Here is a 20,666-nt window from a genome sequence, read left to right on the forward strand (position 1 = left end):
AATTGGACAAGGAAGTTCAAATCACACATTTTGGTCTTTTATGTCGAAAAGTGAGAAGAAGTAAAAAAAAAGTCAAAGTTAAAATCGGCCTAAAAGCCCAAAATATTAGAAAAAGTTCTCAAACGAAATGAAGTCTCGCATTTTAGTCACAGGCCGAAAAGGTAAGAAGGAGACTTAAGTCGTGCAAAATCAAATTGGATGCCGAAGTTGAAAGACCGAAAGGCATTAAGTTCGCAAAATAACCTCATTTGGCCAAAAAACAAAATCTTCCAAAGGTGCACAATTCATATCGAATGGCCGAATTTCACTATCGTAAAGGAGGGCGTTCTAATGTTTCATTCTCTCCATAGCCCGAGTTTCACTTAACATAAGAGGGGCATTTAAAGTTAAAATTTAATATGATTGTTAAATTAATCTATTTAATTTTTCAAAATTATGATTAATGCAGATCAAAATTGATTGTTTGCAGGTCGACGACGTCGCCGAAAGAGCCAGGAGAAAGCCTGAAACACAAATCGGAGAAGGATCGTGATCAACACCGAGAAGCGAAATGAAGAGCGTGTCATAGAGTGCATGGTCGAAACAATGAAACATGGGGAAACATGCCACCACTGGACGACGAGTTGAAATCAACCAACCAGACCGAAGACAAAAAACACAAAGTGCTACCAAATATGCATTCTTAGAAGGATACATAGCTGGATTTAATTCTAGAAATTCAGTTTCTGAAAACTGAAATTGTTTATTGTAAAAAGGCCCTACCTAATGTATTCAAAACAAAGGGACACAAATCAGTTATGTCCAACTACCTGATTGACCAGATTAAAGCCAAAGAGTTGTAGGTAGTTGAGAATGTGGTTGAAAGAATAACTGAGGATTAAATGGGCATGAGTTAAGGCTGCCAAGTTCTAGAAGGCAGATCGGGGCTGTTGGATGCAATCAATCCTGGCCTTTGATTCAGAATTGTAAAATCTATAAAAGGTAGGATGCCTCTTTTGTAAAGGGTTAGATTCTAGTTAGATTTTAGTAGTTAGGAATAGAGTAGAATTGCTGCAGAAATTGTTGTAATGATAGCCAAAATCAATATATGAACATTGAAGATATGGTGTTTGTTATCTTGGTTTTCTTTTCTTTGCATGGTTGCCTCCAGCGGGTTTAGATAGATCCTTTTGGTGTGCAAGTATTTGATGGATTCGGGTTCATACAATTGGGGTTATGCTGATTGTGTATCCCTTTGTATGGTTAGTCTGAGCCATAAAAATTGTGTTTAGTTCAATTGCAGGTGTTTGTTTGAGCTGTGCTAGAATTGGGTGCTTAGGCATGCACCTGCAGTCTGAAAATCTTCTACGTCCCCTTGAAGATTGCACCGTTCTTGTGAGGTTGTGAGTTATTCTGGCCAAGCAGGGATTGGTTATGTCGATTCCGTCTACTTGCATAGCAGTCTTGTTAATTTTAGGTCTCCTAAACCTTTCTCCTTTTCTTTTATTTCCTAGTTCGAGAATCAGATGCAGACCATCTTGTTTCAAAACGTAAGTCCCCTTGTGCTCCCAGCAAAACACATCGAACCGTTGAGCCATCCCGCAATCATGAATTGACATTTGGAACCTTGAGGTTGTCCCCATTGATCAATTAAAAACAGCATTAGGGATTCCTTACACAAGAGAGGATAGGATACTCAACGAGTACATTCTATTCTGCATTGGCCGGATAGAGTTGTAGCGATACTATTTTAGCCACGTCAACAGTATGCACTATTATCTCTATTAATAATTTATGTCTTTATTTTATAAGATATAGCAATAAGTAAATAAATTGGGTCAAATTTGAGTGATTCATACTCGTAGATCCCAATAAAGGTGAGAAGAGGCCATAAGGTGGTCAAGACCATGAAACCAAGCGACCTTTAAGGATCATTGAGCAAAGGGAGTGGAGAAGATTATGAGAAACACTTGAGAAAAATACAACTATACAATTCCCAAGTCAAAGCCCTTTCAAAGAATGTAGTCAAGTTGAAAGTCAAGACAACCTTCTCTAGACAAGGGAAGTTGGGAGACAAAGTGAGTTTCCTTCACAAAATTGTACGAGAGTAGCCTTCGGGGCATTGAAAAGTTGTCAAATAGAGGAGAATTTGAGCCAAGGGTGTATGATAGAAAATCTAATGGCAAAACAAGTGCATGGAAAGCTGAAGATAAGGGAAGAGTTGAGGGTTCCTACATGGTTGAGAGTGCGAGAGAAGCACTGAAAAGTGTGAATCAAAACTCCCTAGAAAGTAGATTCTAGGCGCTATGTTTGCATCAAAATAAAATCATGGTAAGCCCTAGTGATGAGAAAACAAAAGTTGCTTAAGTTTACAGGCAATAAATTGGATGATTTTGTTAGGCATTGTAAGACTTGTTAAACAATCTAGACAACAAATGTGCAAACTAATAAAGCAATTTGGCTATGATCTTTTCCAATCACCTTGTGAGTAGCGATTGACTAGTATATAGAAATTAAAAACCTCCATAAATACATAGGGAAGATTAAAGGAAGCCTTTGAAGAAGAGTTTAAATTGCTTCATGATGATTATAAAATAGTAGCATTTAAATTGCTTCATTCATAGGCAGATTTTTGTATCAGACCTCTGCAAATCTATATTTCTGCTGTTCGTAGGGTTTGGAGGTTATTATTGGCATTATATTGACAAATTATCCATCTAGGGTTTGATCATCCCATTCTAGGGTTTGTTATTGGCTGTCATTTTCTTCAGATTGTAATCAGATTTACCTTAGGCCTGTACAGTGGGGTCTGCAAACATTTTCATTGGCAGTTCATGCAGTATATGACATCATATTGAGCTTACACAAGGAGGCAAGCAATTGGGTATCTAAAGTAACCAAATTTAAAGTTAATGTGTTTATTATAGGCATATTCTGTATGTATTATCAGTCTGATATGATCTGGATCAGACCTGATAACAAGTGTATTCAGACTTGGTTTAATGGAAATAAAGTGCAAGTTGGTTGTCTGATCTATTTTATTAGTTTATGTAAATATTATTTGGCTTTTCTATGCATTCTAATATGTGTTGACATTGAAAATCTAGGATCAAAGACAAGTCAGAACTCTGAAATCAGTCATCAGAAAGTTTGCATGCCAAGTGTTTGTTGAAACGTCAAACCTCATAACTGAAATTTAAGGGCGGAATTAGTGGGGGTTCTTACAATATGATGTATTTGACCCTCATCCGTACACCATTCGCCATCCACTAGTTTATGTCATTCTAGATGATGTTGTACAATGCAAGAGTATGATGACTGCTGTACGACGTGGGTGAAAAAGGAAAGCACCATATGATGTGAAATGTCTTATAGAGGAACTGCTGTATGATGCTAACAAAGATCTTAGGTCATACTTTAAAGGAAACATGCAAATTTCATACAATGTGAAGAGTATGGGGTTGTTGTACGGTTTGATAATCACTCCCTTCTCGCCATATGGTGTACTTTACACTTGACCGTACACTCTTTGCCAAATGATGATGTACACTTTGATGCCATTATACTAGATGAGATGCTGTACAATGTGAGAGAATGCTGACCATCCTATGTAGCTTCGTAGTATGACATAGTTGAACATTTTAGTGTAGTCAGGCTTTGGAATTGGACTTTTTAATTAAGTTGGGCCTTTGATGTCATTGGGCCTGTTATTATTTGCTCCTTCAATTGTTGAATTATATTTTCTCCTTTTATAATCCAATCTTTCCTTATTTTCTGATTTTCTTTTCCTTTTTCTATGTATTTCCCCGAAAATTGATTTAACTTGACAAGTATTTGTATGCTCTACGTTAAATAGTTTACTCTAAATAGTCTGAAACATACTTTTAGTAATTTTGCATTCTTCTGCACAGTCAGATACTTCTACTAGAACTATTGTCTTTTGCAAACCATGGATTGTGTCCGACACAATAAACTATCTATTTTTTTCATTGATATTAGTAGCTTCTATAAAATTATAGTTTGAAGGAAATACTTCATAATCCTCCATTTGGTAATGAAATAGACCATGGAGAAGATTTGTTTCATCCTCTGAACATGATTTTAACTTTAAAGCTCTTTCATTGTTTGGTTCCATCGGACCTTGATTCTCCACCCCTTCTCCAAAATCTGAATCTGACGAATTCAAGAAAGGTACTTTTGTTTACCATGTGGGGTGTGTTATTAATATTGCATATCAACAGTCAGATGATAACCATAGGGTAGAATAGTAACCAGAAACTCAAAGTAATGCTTTCATTAATGCCAAAATGTCTAGTACAATAATCAGTCTCTGCATTCGTGTATCCAACAAGTACAAGAGCACATATAAAGACACGGTTGAGGGTTGCGGTTACCACCCATGGGGAACCGTCGTGCAACAGACAACTACCCTCGATGACACTAACATACTTAACCAACGTAGCTTAACAAGTAGTACAAAGCCCATTTTACGACCAACATCATCCCCCCCTAAGAAAAGTCGTCTCCGGACGACAAGGACAAAAATCCACGACTAACACAACAAAATGGGGTCAAGTACATTGTATACAATAAGAAAATCACTGAGAAGAAGGGGCTGAGGGGGCATCCCTGAAGGAGGTAGTTGCAACGCCGATGAAGAAGATGCAGGAACTGCTGACGCCAGTCGAGCCCGAAAATCCATACACTTGCTGCGTCCTTGCCTGAAAACCCTTTTCTGCTACCATCCGATGCTCAATTGCGGATTTCACTGTTATTGCTTCTGCAAGGAGTTCTTTTTTCCTTGACATCATAGTCCTCTTGTGCCTAAACCAAACTTGTCTACAAAACACGCTTTTCAGTCTAAGCCTCCACCAACTGCTACTCAAATGATATTGTCTCCTTAGCCAATTTGTCTTCGATAGCCACTTGCGCTGCCCTCTCGACCTCCAACTCCTGGGTACGCCCACCAAGGCATCCTCACGTCCAGCCGAGACGTCCTCCGAGTTCCTCAAAGCGTACCATTCATGCCTGGAAGTGGCTACAACCCTCTGGTACAAAGGCTAGAAGATGCCTCAAATCCTCCATCACACTCCCCAAAGGCTGATAACTGAATTGAATAACTCCTGGTGTCGTACGACTTCACGTTCTTGCAATGCCTTCCCTCAAACTCTGTTTGTTTGCAACCTCCAAATCCGTCTCCCTCTACGGCTTATGGTTTCTTCGTCAGTGCTTAGCTTCAAGCTTCTTTCTCATAGTACAGAACAACCCCAACACTTACCGTGACTTTTTTGATGCCCTTAGCCCAACTCAAAAAGTATATTGTAGGCTGTAGCTCAAAAATAAACTGGGGGTTTGGGGGCAGTGCCCCCAGCGGGGTCGAGGGGCAGCGCCCCTCGCGGGGTCTGGGGGCAGTACAGGGCGGGGTCGAGGGGCAGCGCCCCCGTCGCCAACAACAATTTACAACCTTCATAACCACACATATTTTAAGATGCCAAAAACCTTCTTCTCCACTCTAATTTTTTCAGTGTCCTAGCTCCAAACTCCATCGAATGATTTTTTCAACTTGGTTGTCAATTTTTTTTTTTTTAAAATAAAATGTATTCTTGTTTGAATGTCGACGTATTTTTTTCTTTTCACGGGCCATCACCACTGTTTATCTCTGCCGTGCTGTGGTATTTTTCCTTTCACCCTTTTTTAAACTGTCGCCGCCGTCGCCGTGCTCCTTCAGGCCTACGGTGGTATTCCATCGCCAGTGACCTTCGTTGACAGTGGTGCACCGTACGGTGTCCCACCGCACGGTGGTCTCATTGTGGTGGTTCCATCGTATGGTGGTCCCACCACCACTTTCAAATTATATATATATATATATATATTTTTTTTTTCAATTTTATTTTTTATTTATTTTTTTCAAATTTTTTTTTTCAATTTAGTTTCCTAATCTAATTGTCCAGAGAGTCTTCGGCTTGGGTCTTGTGCCTCTAGGATCGCACTTCATCCATCTTGGTTTGCCTCGCCTGAGAGTCTCCCGCTTTGGTCCCGTGCCTCTCGAGTCACCTACCTGGCCTCTCGGGTCCCCCTCCGAACTCTCGGGTGTCCTGGCCTCTCGGGTCCCCTGCCCGCTTCTCGTGGTAGGGTTTCAATTTGGACCCATTGATGGCAAGTCTATTTTCAATGGCCATCCGAAGACCTGGAACCATAAATTCTACAGGGACCACGGTCTCCTTCCCGTACATAAGAAGAAGAAGAATAAAGATTTTGAAGGATGCGGCCTTCCACACAGGGTTCCAATCGTTGCCGACACGAATGATCTTGGGATTATCTACGTTACTGAGGTTTGGGGCATCTCCCTTCCAATATTCTCTGTATTCCGGCAGGTACACCCCCTCTGTTACTTGCTCTGGTTCCTCTACTTCGAGCCTGTAGCTCTGGAACATTTCGTAATCCTCCATCTGCCAGTGGAAGAGCCCGTTCAATGACCCCATCTCATCCTCGGAGCACTCTCCTAGTTTGAGAATCCCTTCGTCGTTGGGCTCCATGCAGCCCCGTCCTTCGCTCCTTAGGTCGCCTTCTCCTTCACCCTGCAATTCCGAAGATGATGCCAATTCCTCACTAACCAACTACGTCTCAAGGTGTATGATAAACTTCCTCCATTCTCCATAGACAAAGTGTTCTTCCAGTTGTGGGTGGCCTTGGCTGCCACCCTCTCCCTAAGATTGCATCATACCCTTTTTTCTTTAGTGGGATTACCATGAAGTCCAGTATGAAAGGTTGCGTCTTGATGGTAACTTGCTGGCCCATCAGTGTCCCAATGGGTTTGTTTCCATGCTGATCTGCTCCCAGCAGATTGAATGTAGATGGCCACAGCGTCGGCTTCCCCAACTTCCGCTAGGTTTCTTCTAGAAGCATATTCACTCTCGATCCACCATCGACGATGGTATCTGTTAGAATGGTGCCAAGGATACCCATCTCCACAATGGCCGGGTTCCTTCTAGTTTTAATTACCAGCAACTTGGGGTCTATTGCAGACCCCCCAGGAACATCAGTGCGGTGGTTGGTATTGGTGCGTGGTTGGGAGAGATTATTCAGCAACGCCGTTCGTAATTGAGGCATTGTCTGGAGGAGATCGTGTACCTTCATAGGCACCTCCAGTTTTAAAATTTGATTTAGTATAGCCTCCTCTACCTCCACTTGGCTGAAAGTATCCGCCGTACCCTTCACCTTCGCCCTCTCTCGTATCTCTTTCTCAATTTCTTCCCGTGCTTCCCGTACCCTTCGCTTCTCCGTCTCCGGGGCTGGGCACGTTGCTTGTCTAGCTTGGTGGCGGGTTACGGCCAACACTTCCTCTTCTTTGGTTTCCTCGATATTGAGCAAGTTGATGCCAGACTTCGGGCAGGTGGGGTCTTCATGGTCTCCCGGTCCGCACCATTTGCACAAAATTGTGTGGCCTCACCCTTCGGGCAGTCTCGAGCGAAGTGCCCCCACTGGCTGCACACTCTGCATTGTATCATCGGTCGACCTTTGGAGTCGTATTGGATCCGGCTGCTTCTATTGTTATTGTTGTTATTGTTGTTTCGTCCTCCCCACCGGTTATCTCCGTAGCCTCCTGATGTTGCATTGTTGTTCGCCTGGGAGCAACCGGTACCGCCTGATGTAGTTTGTTGTTCTTGTGGAAGCAATACTTGTTGGTTTCGTGTTTTCATGTTGTAGGGGCATTCCCTGGTGGGATGCCCCATCAACTGGCATATATCACAATAGGTCTTCTTTGGGCAGGAGCCTTTCGTGTGGCCATCCGTCTTACATTCCGTGCACCAAATCTCCCCTTCGTCGGTCTTGCTTGGACCTCCCTTCATAACCTTCAGCTCTTTCATCATCCTCAGCATGTCCTTCTGCAGGGCTTGCACCTTTTTGCCAGACTCGCCATCGCTGTTGCTTCCCTCGGAAGAGTCATCATCCTTGGACGAGCTATCCTTCTTGTTTTTCTTCTTGGATGTCTTGGTCTCGCTCTCGAGATCCATCGCTCTTGAGATCCATCGCTCTATTATATGCATCTTTGTGTGAGGTTGGTGGAGCAATCTTCATCTTCTTCCGGAGGGAGTGTTTCAGCCCCTCCACGAATCATCTCTTTTTCAACCCATCCACTGGTTGACTCTCCATTTTCCCCAACAGTTCCTTGAGCCGCCGACTATAGGCTCGGACCATCTCATTCTTGTTCTTTGTGCCATAGATTTCGACTACTATTTCATTGTCGTCTCTGAGGAGGCGGAACTCTTTCTCGAACTCCTTCAAGTTGGGCCATGTGCTGACTTTGGCCTTATTCGTATCGAAGTACCAGTCGATGGCCACTCCCCTTAAGGTTGCTGGAAATTGTGTTACCCATTCGTTCTGGTTGGTAACACCGTTCACTGATCATATGGTTTCGCAAGTGCGGCAATGGCGTTCGGGATCTTCCTTCCCGTCATCGTTGAAATTCAACAACTTCTGTTTACTGGCCATTGATGGGGGTCGTGTCGCCTGTCGTGTAGTTGCACCACTCCCATCCACGCCGGTGGTGTTTGCTATTTGAGTGACTGGGGGTATGGTGGTTTGTACCCGCGTGCTTGGTGTGATGGGTCCCAAGAGGGGGTTTTTCTTGTAGTGTGCCTATGCCTCCTCCGCACCTACGGTCGTACGGTTGCCCTCCCCTCCGTTCTCAACCTCGTCGTCTGTTCGCTCCCTTCGATGGTCCTCTGTGCGTGGTGTAAGGGATAAATTCCTGAACTGATCCCGGGTCTCTTCGACCAGATTTCTTCGTAGCCTTGTTTCCTCCAAAAATTCTTCGTAGCTTCTCACCCTACGGTGTTCTGGCGACACGTAGAAATCTCCTTCGGCTTCTGCTCCTGCACCCTCCGTGACACCTCCTTGGTTCCCTTCGGGCAACCCTTCGGCAGGTCGTCCTTCGGCAAGTTGCCTCAGCCTCTGTCTACGTTCTACTTGTTCCAGAATCAGGGCTCTCTGTGCGGCCTCCCACTCACTTTGTGCCTTCTTATTTCTATCCTTATTTAATAAATTGGGCATTAATTCCCCTACATCTTCGTAAATAGCAACAACACATAAAAAATAGAACACTTATTAATTCATCCCGTCGGATACAATTTATGTCAGTAGTACGACACCATTATTATAGTATAGAATGTTCTTTATTCCTTTTGGAGGTTCAGGGTTCAATTTCCCCTTTGCCTCTTGCCATCACGCTCCGCTTCCTAGCGATGATTGTTTTCTTCATACTGTTGGAGGACCTGTTGACGTCGCTCCTCACGGACAATCTCTTCCAGGCAGGTTCGCTGTGGCAGTGATGACTGTGCAAGCAACCGGGGGAGGTGGTTCATCAACCGATTCACTGCGGGGCTAACTTCCAGTGCGGTCCACACGACACTTGTTGGGACTTCAGCCTTCGTGGCCTCTTTTTGGACGTAGGTCTCGATGGCTGCCTGAAGCAGGATTGAGAATTCCCTCGTTGCAGTGTCCTCTCCGTTGTAGAGTTCCGTTTGTGCATTGTCGGCCTTTGGGTTAATCTCACCGACGGTTAGGCCCATCGTGTCCGTACGCCATCCGCTCCTTCCTTTCCCGAGTATGTCTAGGCAACGGCGCCAGATGTTTATCCCATGGGGTGTGTTTTTAATATTGCATATCAGCAGTCAGATGATAACCATAGGGTAGAATAGTAACCAGAAACTCAAAGTAATGCTTTCATTAATGCAAAAATGTCTTGTACAATAATCATTCTTTGCATCCGTGTATCCAACAACAAGTACAAGAGCATATATAAAGACACGGTCGAGGGTTGCGGTTACCACCCATGGGGAACCATCGTGCAACAGACAACTACCCTCAACCAACGTAGCTTAACAAGTAGTACAAATCCCATTTTATGACCAACAACTTCCTCACTGATTGCTTGGTTCTTCAAATTAATTATATATTTCCGACCCTTGTCCTCAATAGAGAGTGTATTCTTTTTCTTGTTGTGGGCAGCTTTGGTTGCTACCAGCCAATCTAACCCACAATGCATCATATGCTTTTTCCTCAATGCAATGGCCACAAAGCTCAACAAAGATGCTTGGGTTCCCATAATTACCTCATAAATTCCTGGTCAGTGCAAAGGGGCAGCTCGTGGATGTTTAAGGTAAATAATTCTGCCTTATTATTGGACATAGGAGACTACAATTTAGCAAGGGAGATGCAGATTTAGTTCTGAAAGTACACCAAATCTGGACACCATTAATCAACCATTAATATTCAGTATTTTAAAGATATATATGTTGCAGTCCTGTGTGTGGAAAGTTTACTGCAACAGAAATTAGAGAGGTTGGAAACAGAGAAGAATCCCTGAGATAAGGTGCAATCTTTGGTCTTCATTGAAATTGTAAGAGGAAGATATTGTCAGGTTGGAAATTATATTCATGCTCTTCATGTAGTCTGCTACATCTGGTGGCTTGTTATGATTGATGTTCACTGCCCATGATTTTCTGAGCCTAGTTAAAGAAATGTAATTTCTAAATCACTACTATTCAGAGACTGAATGTATATATTTCTGAGCATTATTGAAGTTATATTCAAAGCACCTCTTTGTAAGAAGGTTATGATGTATCTTGCTTGGCGTGGACAATTAAGAGGACAATAATTGGCTCATTCTATTCTTTGCTGGAAGTCATATCTGTGAATCATTTTGCTGCTGTATTTTATAGGACTGCGTATGTAATATCTGCTGCTCATCTCAAATTGAAATTAATATTCAGGTCAGATTTATATACCTTGCTTGTAAGCTTTCAGCAGATGCAATTAAGAAATTGTTTTAGTTATTCCTGTTCACTCTAATGCATGATTTAAATTTCTGAGTCAAGCAAACTATTCAAGCAGTCTTTGCAAACAAATTATTTGACATAATTCCTGAGCAGTAAAGTAGAAGGGAAAATTGCAAAAAAATTGGTATAATAGGGGTAGGACACTATGGTATGATAGGGTGTCCTTTGGGGTCATATTGTATCTGGCTTCGACCTCCTCTTTAATGTTGATAACTGCTTGGAAAAGCATTCCGTGGCTTCAATGGACTGGATTGTTCTCCTTGCAGAAAGAGTACTTGTGTACTCCTAGTCTTCAAATTGTATGGAATGACTCATAAACTGACAAATCTTACAAAACATCTTTCTAGGACAATTACCTTTTGTCTGCCCCTCAATTTTGCATTTAGTACACCATAGTTCATTAGTTTATTTGTTGGTTTCTTTCTCTGCCTTCAATTCTTTCATTATTTGGAGCATGCCCCTTCGGAGTACTTATACCATTCTCAATTGATTGCCGCTGCTGTCATCTGAACTTCCTTTTTCCTCTGTTTTTCTTTTAATGTATGAGGACATTTTATCTTCACTTTCCATGTCCATTGCTTGATTCTAGGTTTCAGAATAGGATGAGGGTGGTAATACCTTCATCTTTTTTCTTAATGATAGAAGTAGACCTTGAATGAACCATCGCCTTTTTAGACTATCAGTCGATTCAGTTTCCAAATTTACCAGCAATTCTTTAAGTCTACGATTATAAGCTCTGCTTACCTTGTTTTGTATTGAAAATTTCTGGTACTAATTCATTATCATCACAAAGTAATTTAAAGTCTTCTTTTAAGGACTTCTTTAATGTGTCCCATATATTTAGGAGGGTTAGCCAATTTCTGTATACTAGTCAATTGCTACACCTTGCAAGGTGGCTAGAAAAAATCATAGCCAAATTGCTTTATCATCTTGCCTTTTTGGTGTCTAGATTGTTTTACAAGTATTACAATGTCGTATAGAATCCTCTGATCCATTGCTTCTTGGACAACTTTTTCTTTTCTCCACTAGTGCTTACAATGTCTTAATTTTGATGCAAGCACTTGAAATCTACTTGCTAGGGAGTTTTAATTTATATGTTTCAGTGCTCTTGCATTCTCAGCCACTTGGGAATCCTCAACTCTTCCCTTGGCTTTAGCCTTCTGTGCAGTTGTTTCGCCTTAAGATTTTCTTTTACAGTCTTGTCTTGGCTTCTTCTCCTTTGTTGGACAACCTTTCAATGAACGTGACTTCGTCTCCCAACGTCCGTTGTCTAGAGAAGGTTGTCTTGACTTTTCAACTTGACTACATTCTTGGGAAGGGCTCTGACTTGGGAAATGTATGGGTGTATTTTTCTCAAGTGCTTCTCGTAATCTTCTCTTTCGTTCCTTTTTCTCGATGATCCTTCGAGATTCTTTGATCTCATGGTCTCGATCACCTTGTGGCCTCTTCTTGCCAATCACTGAAATCTGACCTGATTTCATTTAAAATTTTAAGGCAAAGGTGCCAAATGTTTACTGCTCTATCTGATAAAATGAATACGTGAATTAATAATAAAGATGTCAATGAATTCTAGATACAGGCATACAATATATCTTTTTTTGTATATGAAATTATTACATAAGATTAGAGGATGGTCAGCCAAGTATTGGAGTCGATTTGACTAGATCATCCTATTTCCTTGATGATACACAATCTATTTAAAGGACCCGTCAGTTGCCAAAAGGGACACAACCATCAACCAACCAATGCTTATAACTACTTGAAGCCGACAAACAATTAATACATAGTTGGATAACCAATACTATGGAAACATAATAATAGACATTGTACAAATCTATTTCATGCTTGAGAATCCTTCATTATTAGAAACTTTTAGAACTCATCTTCAAAATAGCACTCATGATATGTCTAGTAGTAAATATTGGACCAAAATGTGAGATGAAGCTTTTGCAAGGGACTGGTGAGGAATCTCACAAAGATTAGGTGTGGAAGAAGTCCATGTTTGGGAGTTTGTATCAAGGAGAGGGTCTTTCTGGACTAGGAGGCAGGAAAAAATGTCTTATAGGGTGAGAAGGTCATTCATAAACTTGCTTCTTCTCGACTGAAGGAGATCCTGGTTCTTCCTTTGACGAATGTGGTATTCTTTCTGAACTAAAGGAATCGAAGTTTGGTGGTGGATGAGACCATGATGAAATTGTGTGTATGGTTTAACTAGTAGCATCATACCAGTAGTTTTAGGCATGACCCTAAGAGTCAAATGGGCTTGGGAAACTTATCATGGAAGTCTGTGGTAGCTTCCCTTATGATAAGAAGTCATATTCCCTTATGAATTTAGTGAGTGAACTTGGAATTGGAGGATGTGTTCAAATAATTAGACAACGAGTGCCATTTATGAGGTGTTGATGCTACTTATAGAAGACATTTAAATAGGAACTAAGTCGGCTAACAGGTGCTGTTTCTAACATTGATTGTAAGTGCATATGCAGGTCAGTGTACATGGGTTCATTTTCAGTTGTTATCATCTTCCTCAAGCTGCCATGCAAAGCAGTCACTTTTATCATTACACAATTCAGTATGCAACTATTGATGGCCAAAGCAATCTTCATTTGAACTCAAAATTTATGGTCAGCGATCTATGCCAATGCTAAAATTTCTTACACACAATATTCAATAGCAGTACAAGCAGAAAAGAAACAGTTTAAACAACTGTAAATAAATAATGTGGTCTCACTTAATCAATTAGTAATAATTCTGAAGTATTAGCAGATTAGTTGCATCCCCACAGTCTTCAATCTAGTAGGAATACCGTGGAAATGATTAAATAATTTTACATGTTTTCCTTGACATGGAACTACATGTTTGGAATGTAGGGAGAAAAAGAAGTTTTTTCTTATGCTTAGGAACAGTTTAGCCTCAGTCACTTGCGTATTTTTTTGAGAGGTTCAGGACTGGTATAGGCATTATATTAGTTGTATATACTGGTTGTATCAATCAGAACAATCATTGGTGCATATGAAAATATTGGTGTGCCCAAGATAATTGGTTGTATTAATGAGAAAAATCATATGCTTTGTCTTTTCTAAATGTTATGCTCATAACAACTGTTTCTTGTATCACATCTGGGATAACTAGGTCTATTACAGATCTATAAGATCATTGGCATGATTTGTTCCTTATTAGAAATTCATTGTGTGCTTTTTCTAGTCTCTGAATTTTAACAGTCAGCTGATAAAGGACCCTATTATTTTTCTGAACCTTTTTATCAATTTAATGATATACATGCAGGTACAAAGAAAGTGACCTGATAAAGCTTGATATCCAGATAAATGGTGAAACAGTTGATCCCTTAGCAACAATTGTTCATAGGGACAAGGTATTAAGGTCTTTAGCAAGCTTACTTTTTTCAAGATTCTGATATGACAAAATGGAATATTAAAGGGCTGTTATTATCTATCTTCCACATTCTCACTCTAGATTTGATCATGGATATAATACAGGTATGGATTATGGACCATTTTACGTTCATGCAGGAATACAATTTTGGCATAAACAATAACTGTCAAAATTTTTCTGAGTTTATTCATGAAGATGACCAGTAGCAACTCGTTTTAAAAATGAACTTTATTTTAACAATCTTATTATATTTGTATTATAGCATGCTAACTGTATTCCAGGTTCCTATATTTAGTTTGTTTTGTTGAAAGAAAAAATCTGATTGAAAGTGGCACCATTCAGTTCCTTGCTTGTCCATCATATTCTGGCTGCACAGATTATCAATCATAATCTACCCCATTGACCTGATTTCTTCCCTGATGGTCCTTCGCTAGCTACTCTTTCCTTAATTTCACTTTCTTTGTGTATCATTTCCATCTCATCTTCTTGCCCTACTAAATTCCCTCCAATTTATGACTTAAAACAACTCAGAAGGGAATAGACTATGATTGTTACTTTGAAGAATGTTGCTTTCTTACATGGGCTTCATAGTTGATAGGCATCTCCACAAATATATTTTCTTTTATCAATCAAATCAAGGTTTCTTCCTAAATCCTTTTTGGTGTATCTCAAGCCTCCTCTTTTGTAATGCCCCCATTTGGGAACACCAGGAAACAAATTTTCTTTGTATTTTCTGATTATATGAAACTGAAAATGGAAAATGGAAATATTAACTAGAACCCTAATAAAATGCTGATTAGTAAAATGAAATTTCAGAAGTAAAATAACTCACTCATTGCAGATCTGGAAAAATGAATAACTAAAACAATTCTATTAACCCTTGGAAACAAGTATAATATGAGATCTAATTTATGGCATCCATCAATGTCGTTACTTGTTGGCAGTAAATGTTCAACATTCATAGTATTTTTGGCAGCTAAAAACCCTGTTCCAAAGGCTGGTAATAGCCCACTCAAACTAAGTGCGGCTGAATAAATGCACAAACCCTTGCTGATTTGACAATTTTGCTTGCGACTATAAGTCATTCTAGCTGAAACAATAAGCACAATTGCAATCTTGGAATGGAATTGCCACCAAATTGGATATGAGGTTTTTTGTCTCCAAAAATTGAATCCAAAGGGATTTTCATTTTTGAGAATTCGCCAACCAAATTTTTTTGTCCTCAAGTATTCAAATTTGAAAACTGAATTCAACAATGATAAGAATGGATGTCTAACTTGGGTGCTTGTCTCTCCTACATAGGTGCCCTCTATTTGGGCCCTTTATTAATCTACTTTTTTGTTTTTCCCTGTAAGTGAAATAAAAAGTAATTTTTAATTAAAGTTATAAATAGGCCTTATAATGTCTCATTTTTGCAACTATCAATAATAACATGTAAATTGACTTTTTTTGAAAGATGATTGGGCCCAAATTACAATGCTATTGTTTAGTTATTTCCCTTATTTTGTCCCCTAACCTACGAGAAATCAAAATAGGCTATGGGCCTTCAGTTAGTCCATTTTTGATAATGGGACATGACAATGTACCCTTCTTAGAATTGTTTGCCATCAAGCAATTGGAAAATTAAACACTTAAGTGTCTCTTTGGCTTCCCATGTAACATCTTTTGTGGGCAGATTTTTCAAACACTAGTTACTCTATGGTACTTCTGCTCAATTTGTTCTCTCGGATGTCTATGTTGGTGTAGAGTTTTTTCTGATTCTGAATTTGTTGAAGATGATCCTTGGGTATCCTCCACATTCCTTGGCTGTGCTCAACCAAATCACTAGAGATCAGTGCCCTACTACATGTAAGCACCAAATCAACCAAAGTTAGAACATCATAGTCATATAGTACCATAAATGGAAACATATCTATAGACAATTGGTAGGGCATGGTGTAGCAGTATTCTTCCAAATGCAACCATTTGACCCATGTTGTTTATTGATCTGGAATGTAGTTCCATAAAGCATGTGGCTCACCACAGAAGGAAGTTGCTTGATCTCCATGTGAACCCCTATCTAATAATTTTGAAAGACTCTTGAGACCAAAGCCTTCCTCTTCTATACCACTCTCACTGTTGATTCCCTCCTTGCCAGTAGAAATATTCCTAGTTTCTAGGAGCATCCCTAGATTTTAGGGATGAGACTGTCAGTTGATCCATGATTTCCGACTTTAGTCACAGGCAGGTGGCAGGTTCCGTTTTAGGCTTTTGGAGTCATTTGAGCCTTCTACAGCTATTTGGGATATATTTTTAATATATTTAAATATTTCTTAAGTTAGCATTTAATTATTTAAATAAGGCTATGTTTATAGCCATTTTGGAGTAATAAGGGGTTTTTGGCCTCATTTGGATGCGTATCCCTTGGTGTAATAGCTTGTTGGAAAAGTCTTGGACTTTTCTATATATTTCTCTCTTGACTCAGATCCTTTCAGTGAACGGATTTCTTTATATTTGAAAAAAAGGTCATTTTCTATGCACTTGGCAACTTAAAATGAGAAATATAACATTTTAACCCTAAACGCCCAATTGAGTCACTTTTAGGGTTCGAGCTAAGTGGGAAGGTGTTATAAGGAAGTTGAGACCTAATTCTTATTATCTTTTACACATTTTACATCTTGGATTTGAGATTTGGCTCTGGAAGAGCTTTTCAGCATCTGGGATGCCAACCCCAATGCCTTGCCTGTTTGGGACGTAGCCCCCAATACAATGGTTTGGATTTGTTTGCAGCTATTAGCATCTTGGAGATTGTACGACTTTCTTTCTGGAGGTTCAACAATTCTGACAGAGTTCTCCGTGGGGTTTGGGGTTTCTAACCAGTTGGGTGTACTTGGCAGCCACTTTCCTTCCCACGTGCAGCACTTGGAGGGCTGGAATCTTGCCGCAGCTTCATTCCTGGTTATGTTATTCTTTCAGCATCCAGGTTGGGATTATTCCTGATTGTAATCTTCCTGAAATTATTGGAAATCTTCATCTGGTCAAATATTTGATTTTATATTCAGAAATCTGCCTTGAATCGAATTTGTTTTGGCTATATATGAACTTCATTTTCAGTGCTTTGTTCATGTACTTGTACTTCATTATTTACTTGTTGAAAAATCATCAAAATACAAAAAGAATCCAACCCTTCTGCAACTTCTGTCTATTTTTGAAAGAAAATATTAATAAGCAGGAAAAATCAATTTAGAATAATAAAAATTACAGCAGATTAGTAAAAGAGATCCATTAGGGATCTTTCATAGTTTATTCTGAGCCTCTTGTTTTCTTTTCACTTTTTCCTTGAGACTTTTTTGGCATTTAGTTTCTTTGTTTGGTTCTTCTAAGTGTACAAATATCAGTGAAGTTATATCTCCATCTATCATTAAAGATACATCCATATGTGAGGTCATTGCACTTACTTTCTCCATATGATTTTGAAATATGCCAACTAGGAATTCGGCCCAATCTGATGGTTTTGGCTTGCTCTCAAATCTTTGACCAGCGAATTTGCTTTTTTGCTTTTTAGGTGAATTTTTTATGTTTTCAAATTTTTGGGGTTTTTTGCTTGATTTTGCCAATGAGGAATTACAAATTGAATGCAATACATGAAAGAACAGTAGACTGATTTGAAAACTCAGAATCCTGATTTTATTCCCAGCAAATTACAAATTCAAATAAATAACTTTTAAGACATCTAGAGCCAAAATTGGCCTACCAGGTATCCCACACTAGCCTGGATGAGCTTATTTTGATGCTGGGGGTGATGCACTATACCAAACAGGAACCTCGAAGTGCTTTAAATTGCTCCAAAGGGTTTTATTCTCCCAGTATATAATTACCAAAAACAATTGAATGAAGAAATAGTAGATCAAGTACTATATTTTGATTCTTGCCAGGAAAAGTCTCTAGAATTGACCAATTTTCTCCACTGAAATGCTGATGTAGTCCAAGGATGCTATGAATTCTCTAAAAGAACCCCCGATCTGTCTTTATTATCTCCCAACAATGAACTCTCAAACAAATTCTGATCCTAAAACCCTCCAATTTATTTATTTGGCTTCACAAGCCAAGTATGGATGGTACAGCCCAGCTAGGAATGGTAAGGCCTGCCAAAACAATTATGAAACTTGCTGGTCTTTGCTTGTATTCTGCCCAAATCTGATGTATGTGCACTGTAATTGCTGTATCTATCAATAAACTTCAAGATTTTGACCCTAAGTGGTCTGATTTGAAGTTTCTATCATGCCCAAACTGCTGAATGGTGATTGGGTTTGCATCCAATAACCTGAAAGCTGGGAGTTTTCCTTCCCAAATTGCTTCCAATTATGCCGCCCTGCTGGATGCAGACTGCTGCCAAGAAGAGTCCTTGGAAAAAATTGAATGATAATCCCAAATTCCTTCCCGTGCACTTCTTTTATGCCTTCTTAATCCCACGCCCAAATTAGGGATTCATTATTCCATTATTCCAATGGAATATTCCTCACTTAGGCGCCCAGCTTGAAGGTTTGAATTATCATTAATGGGGCCACCTTTTTAAAAAAAAAAAAGTTTATTTTACTTTTTGCCTAGGAAGGTGTGCAAAGGGGGGAAAGTTTATCTTTTATTATTGACATTTCATTAATCCCCTCTTTATAAAGTTACTTTATAAATTTGTTTAATTATAGAAAAAGTAACTTTATGATGAACTGTTATAAAGTTCATATGATATAAATCCACCAAAGCCAAAAATGGCTAAGTATGAACCACCTTGCTAGCATAATCATCTCCTATCCCCTAAATTTCACCTGTGGAGATGGATAACAGGTGAATGTTTGAGCCTAAGAGTCTAGTGGGAAAGTGGGGACATTACAGGTTTTCAGTATTAGCTTCTTCAATACAATGGTGTTACATTTCTGATTGAATTTTCTATTTTCTCCACAGCTACAAACATTGGGCTTCTAGGATCACTAATCTATATTAGACTGTAGCCTTCTATTTTAGGTGCAGTGTCATTGGCATCGTCTATTGTTGTCCCTTATTGTTCCAAAGGTCCTCCCAATAGAACAAGCCCATCCTTGCCTGGCTCTTTCTTGCAAAGAAAGGTTGAAGCTCAAGTTGTGCATGTCCTAAGTTGAAGATCCAAATAGGACATGCAACTAAATCCAAACATCCCATGGGCCTTCAAATTGCCAATGGAGAAAAACTGAGAGCATTTGCCAAGCAGTTAATATTCTCTTAAGCAGTGTTGATTTTTTAATCATAAAAGCACTAGCATTACAAATTATGCCACATATTTGGAAGGGTCCACTGATTTTATGGATATTCTTTGCAATAAGGACTCAATGGCAGATAAGGATATGCCAAGGGCATCACTTTCCATTGCTTGTACAATCTATTTCCCTAAAAGAGTTATTCCTTGTGCTTGTATGTTTGGAATCCCCAACAGTCCTTGATCCCTTGGAAGAGTGTGAACATTCCAAGGAACAATGGAGAGTCCTTTCTTCCTTCCTTGTTTGCCCCACAACAAACTTCTAAGAACCCTCTCAAGGGAATTTAAGTGTTTGTTGGGCCTTGAACAAGCAAGAAGAGTAGAATATATGCTTTGTTGATAGGATTTTGTCAACAATGGTAGCCTTCCGGGCAAGATAAATATCAACTTTGTTCCACATTAGTAGCTTCTTTTCAAGTTTTCTACTATTAATTGTCATTGATTAGCTGTAGTGAGATGAATACCAAATAGAATATGCAAATAACAAACAATTTCACTGGTTCAGCTAGGGTGGAGGGTCATCTTGACCAATGGACAATAAGCAAAACTTTTATTTTTACTTCACTTACAATTGCACTAGCAGCCTCAATAAAAACATCTAAACAAAGCATTGTACCTTCAACCTATTGTTGGGTAAAGTCAAGAGTTGGAGCTGAATCATTGGCAAAGTAAACATTAAGAATTGGATGCCATTTGGTAAAAGAATGCCTCTAGCTTCCCCTGAATTTTCACTGCCTCATGTAAATGATGAAGGCCATAAACAATAATGACATAGAGGTAGGGGCATACATGACATCCTTGCCTAATGGATTGTTATAATTGGATAGGTTGTAAGGGAATGCCATTCATATTAACTAAGCAAAAGTATGTGAAAAACAATGCCTTGTAGAAAAAAGAGCCAAAACCTAACGAATCTAGCACGTTCAAAGTGAAACTTCACTCTATCTGATCATTAACTCTATCAAAGTCAATCTTTACAAAAAGAGCTTTATTTCCAAATTCTTTTGTCCATTCCATACCCTCCCGTGCAATAATAAGGTTTTCCAGAATAAACCCATCTTTTATATGTTAATGTTTATATCAGATTTAAATATAGGATCTTTTAAATCTTATTAATGCAATTTCCACTTCTCGTATCAATATAAGGATTCCTTTGTATATCAATTAATTTAACATGAACTGCTGTA

General features: G+C 39.4%; 1 protein-coding gene across 3 annotated transcripts in view; it reads left to right on the forward strand.

Annotated features, from left to right (window-relative positions):
- LOC131069371 (translation factor GUF1 homolog, chloroplastic) overlaps positions 1 to 20,666 on the forward strand; it is a 291,243-nt gene that overhangs the window by 231,361 nt on the left and 39,216 nt on the right. For all 3 annotated transcript variants that reach the window (XM_058004741.2, XM_058004742.2, XM_058004740.2), the window contains one exon: positions 14,106 to 14,193. In XM_058004741.2, coding sequence (XP_057860724.2) covers positions 14,106 to 14,193 — 88 coding nt within the window. The remainder of the gene's footprint in view (positions 1 to 14,105; positions 14,194 to 20,666) is intronic.

This window comes from Cryptomeria japonica, chromosome 10 (assembly GCF_030272615.1).
Source record: "Cryptomeria japonica chromosome 10, Sugi_1.0, whole genome shotgun sequence".
NCBI classification, from domain to species: domain Eukaryota; kingdom Viridiplantae; phylum Streptophyta; class Pinopsida; order Cupressales; family Cupressaceae; genus Cryptomeria; species Cryptomeria japonica.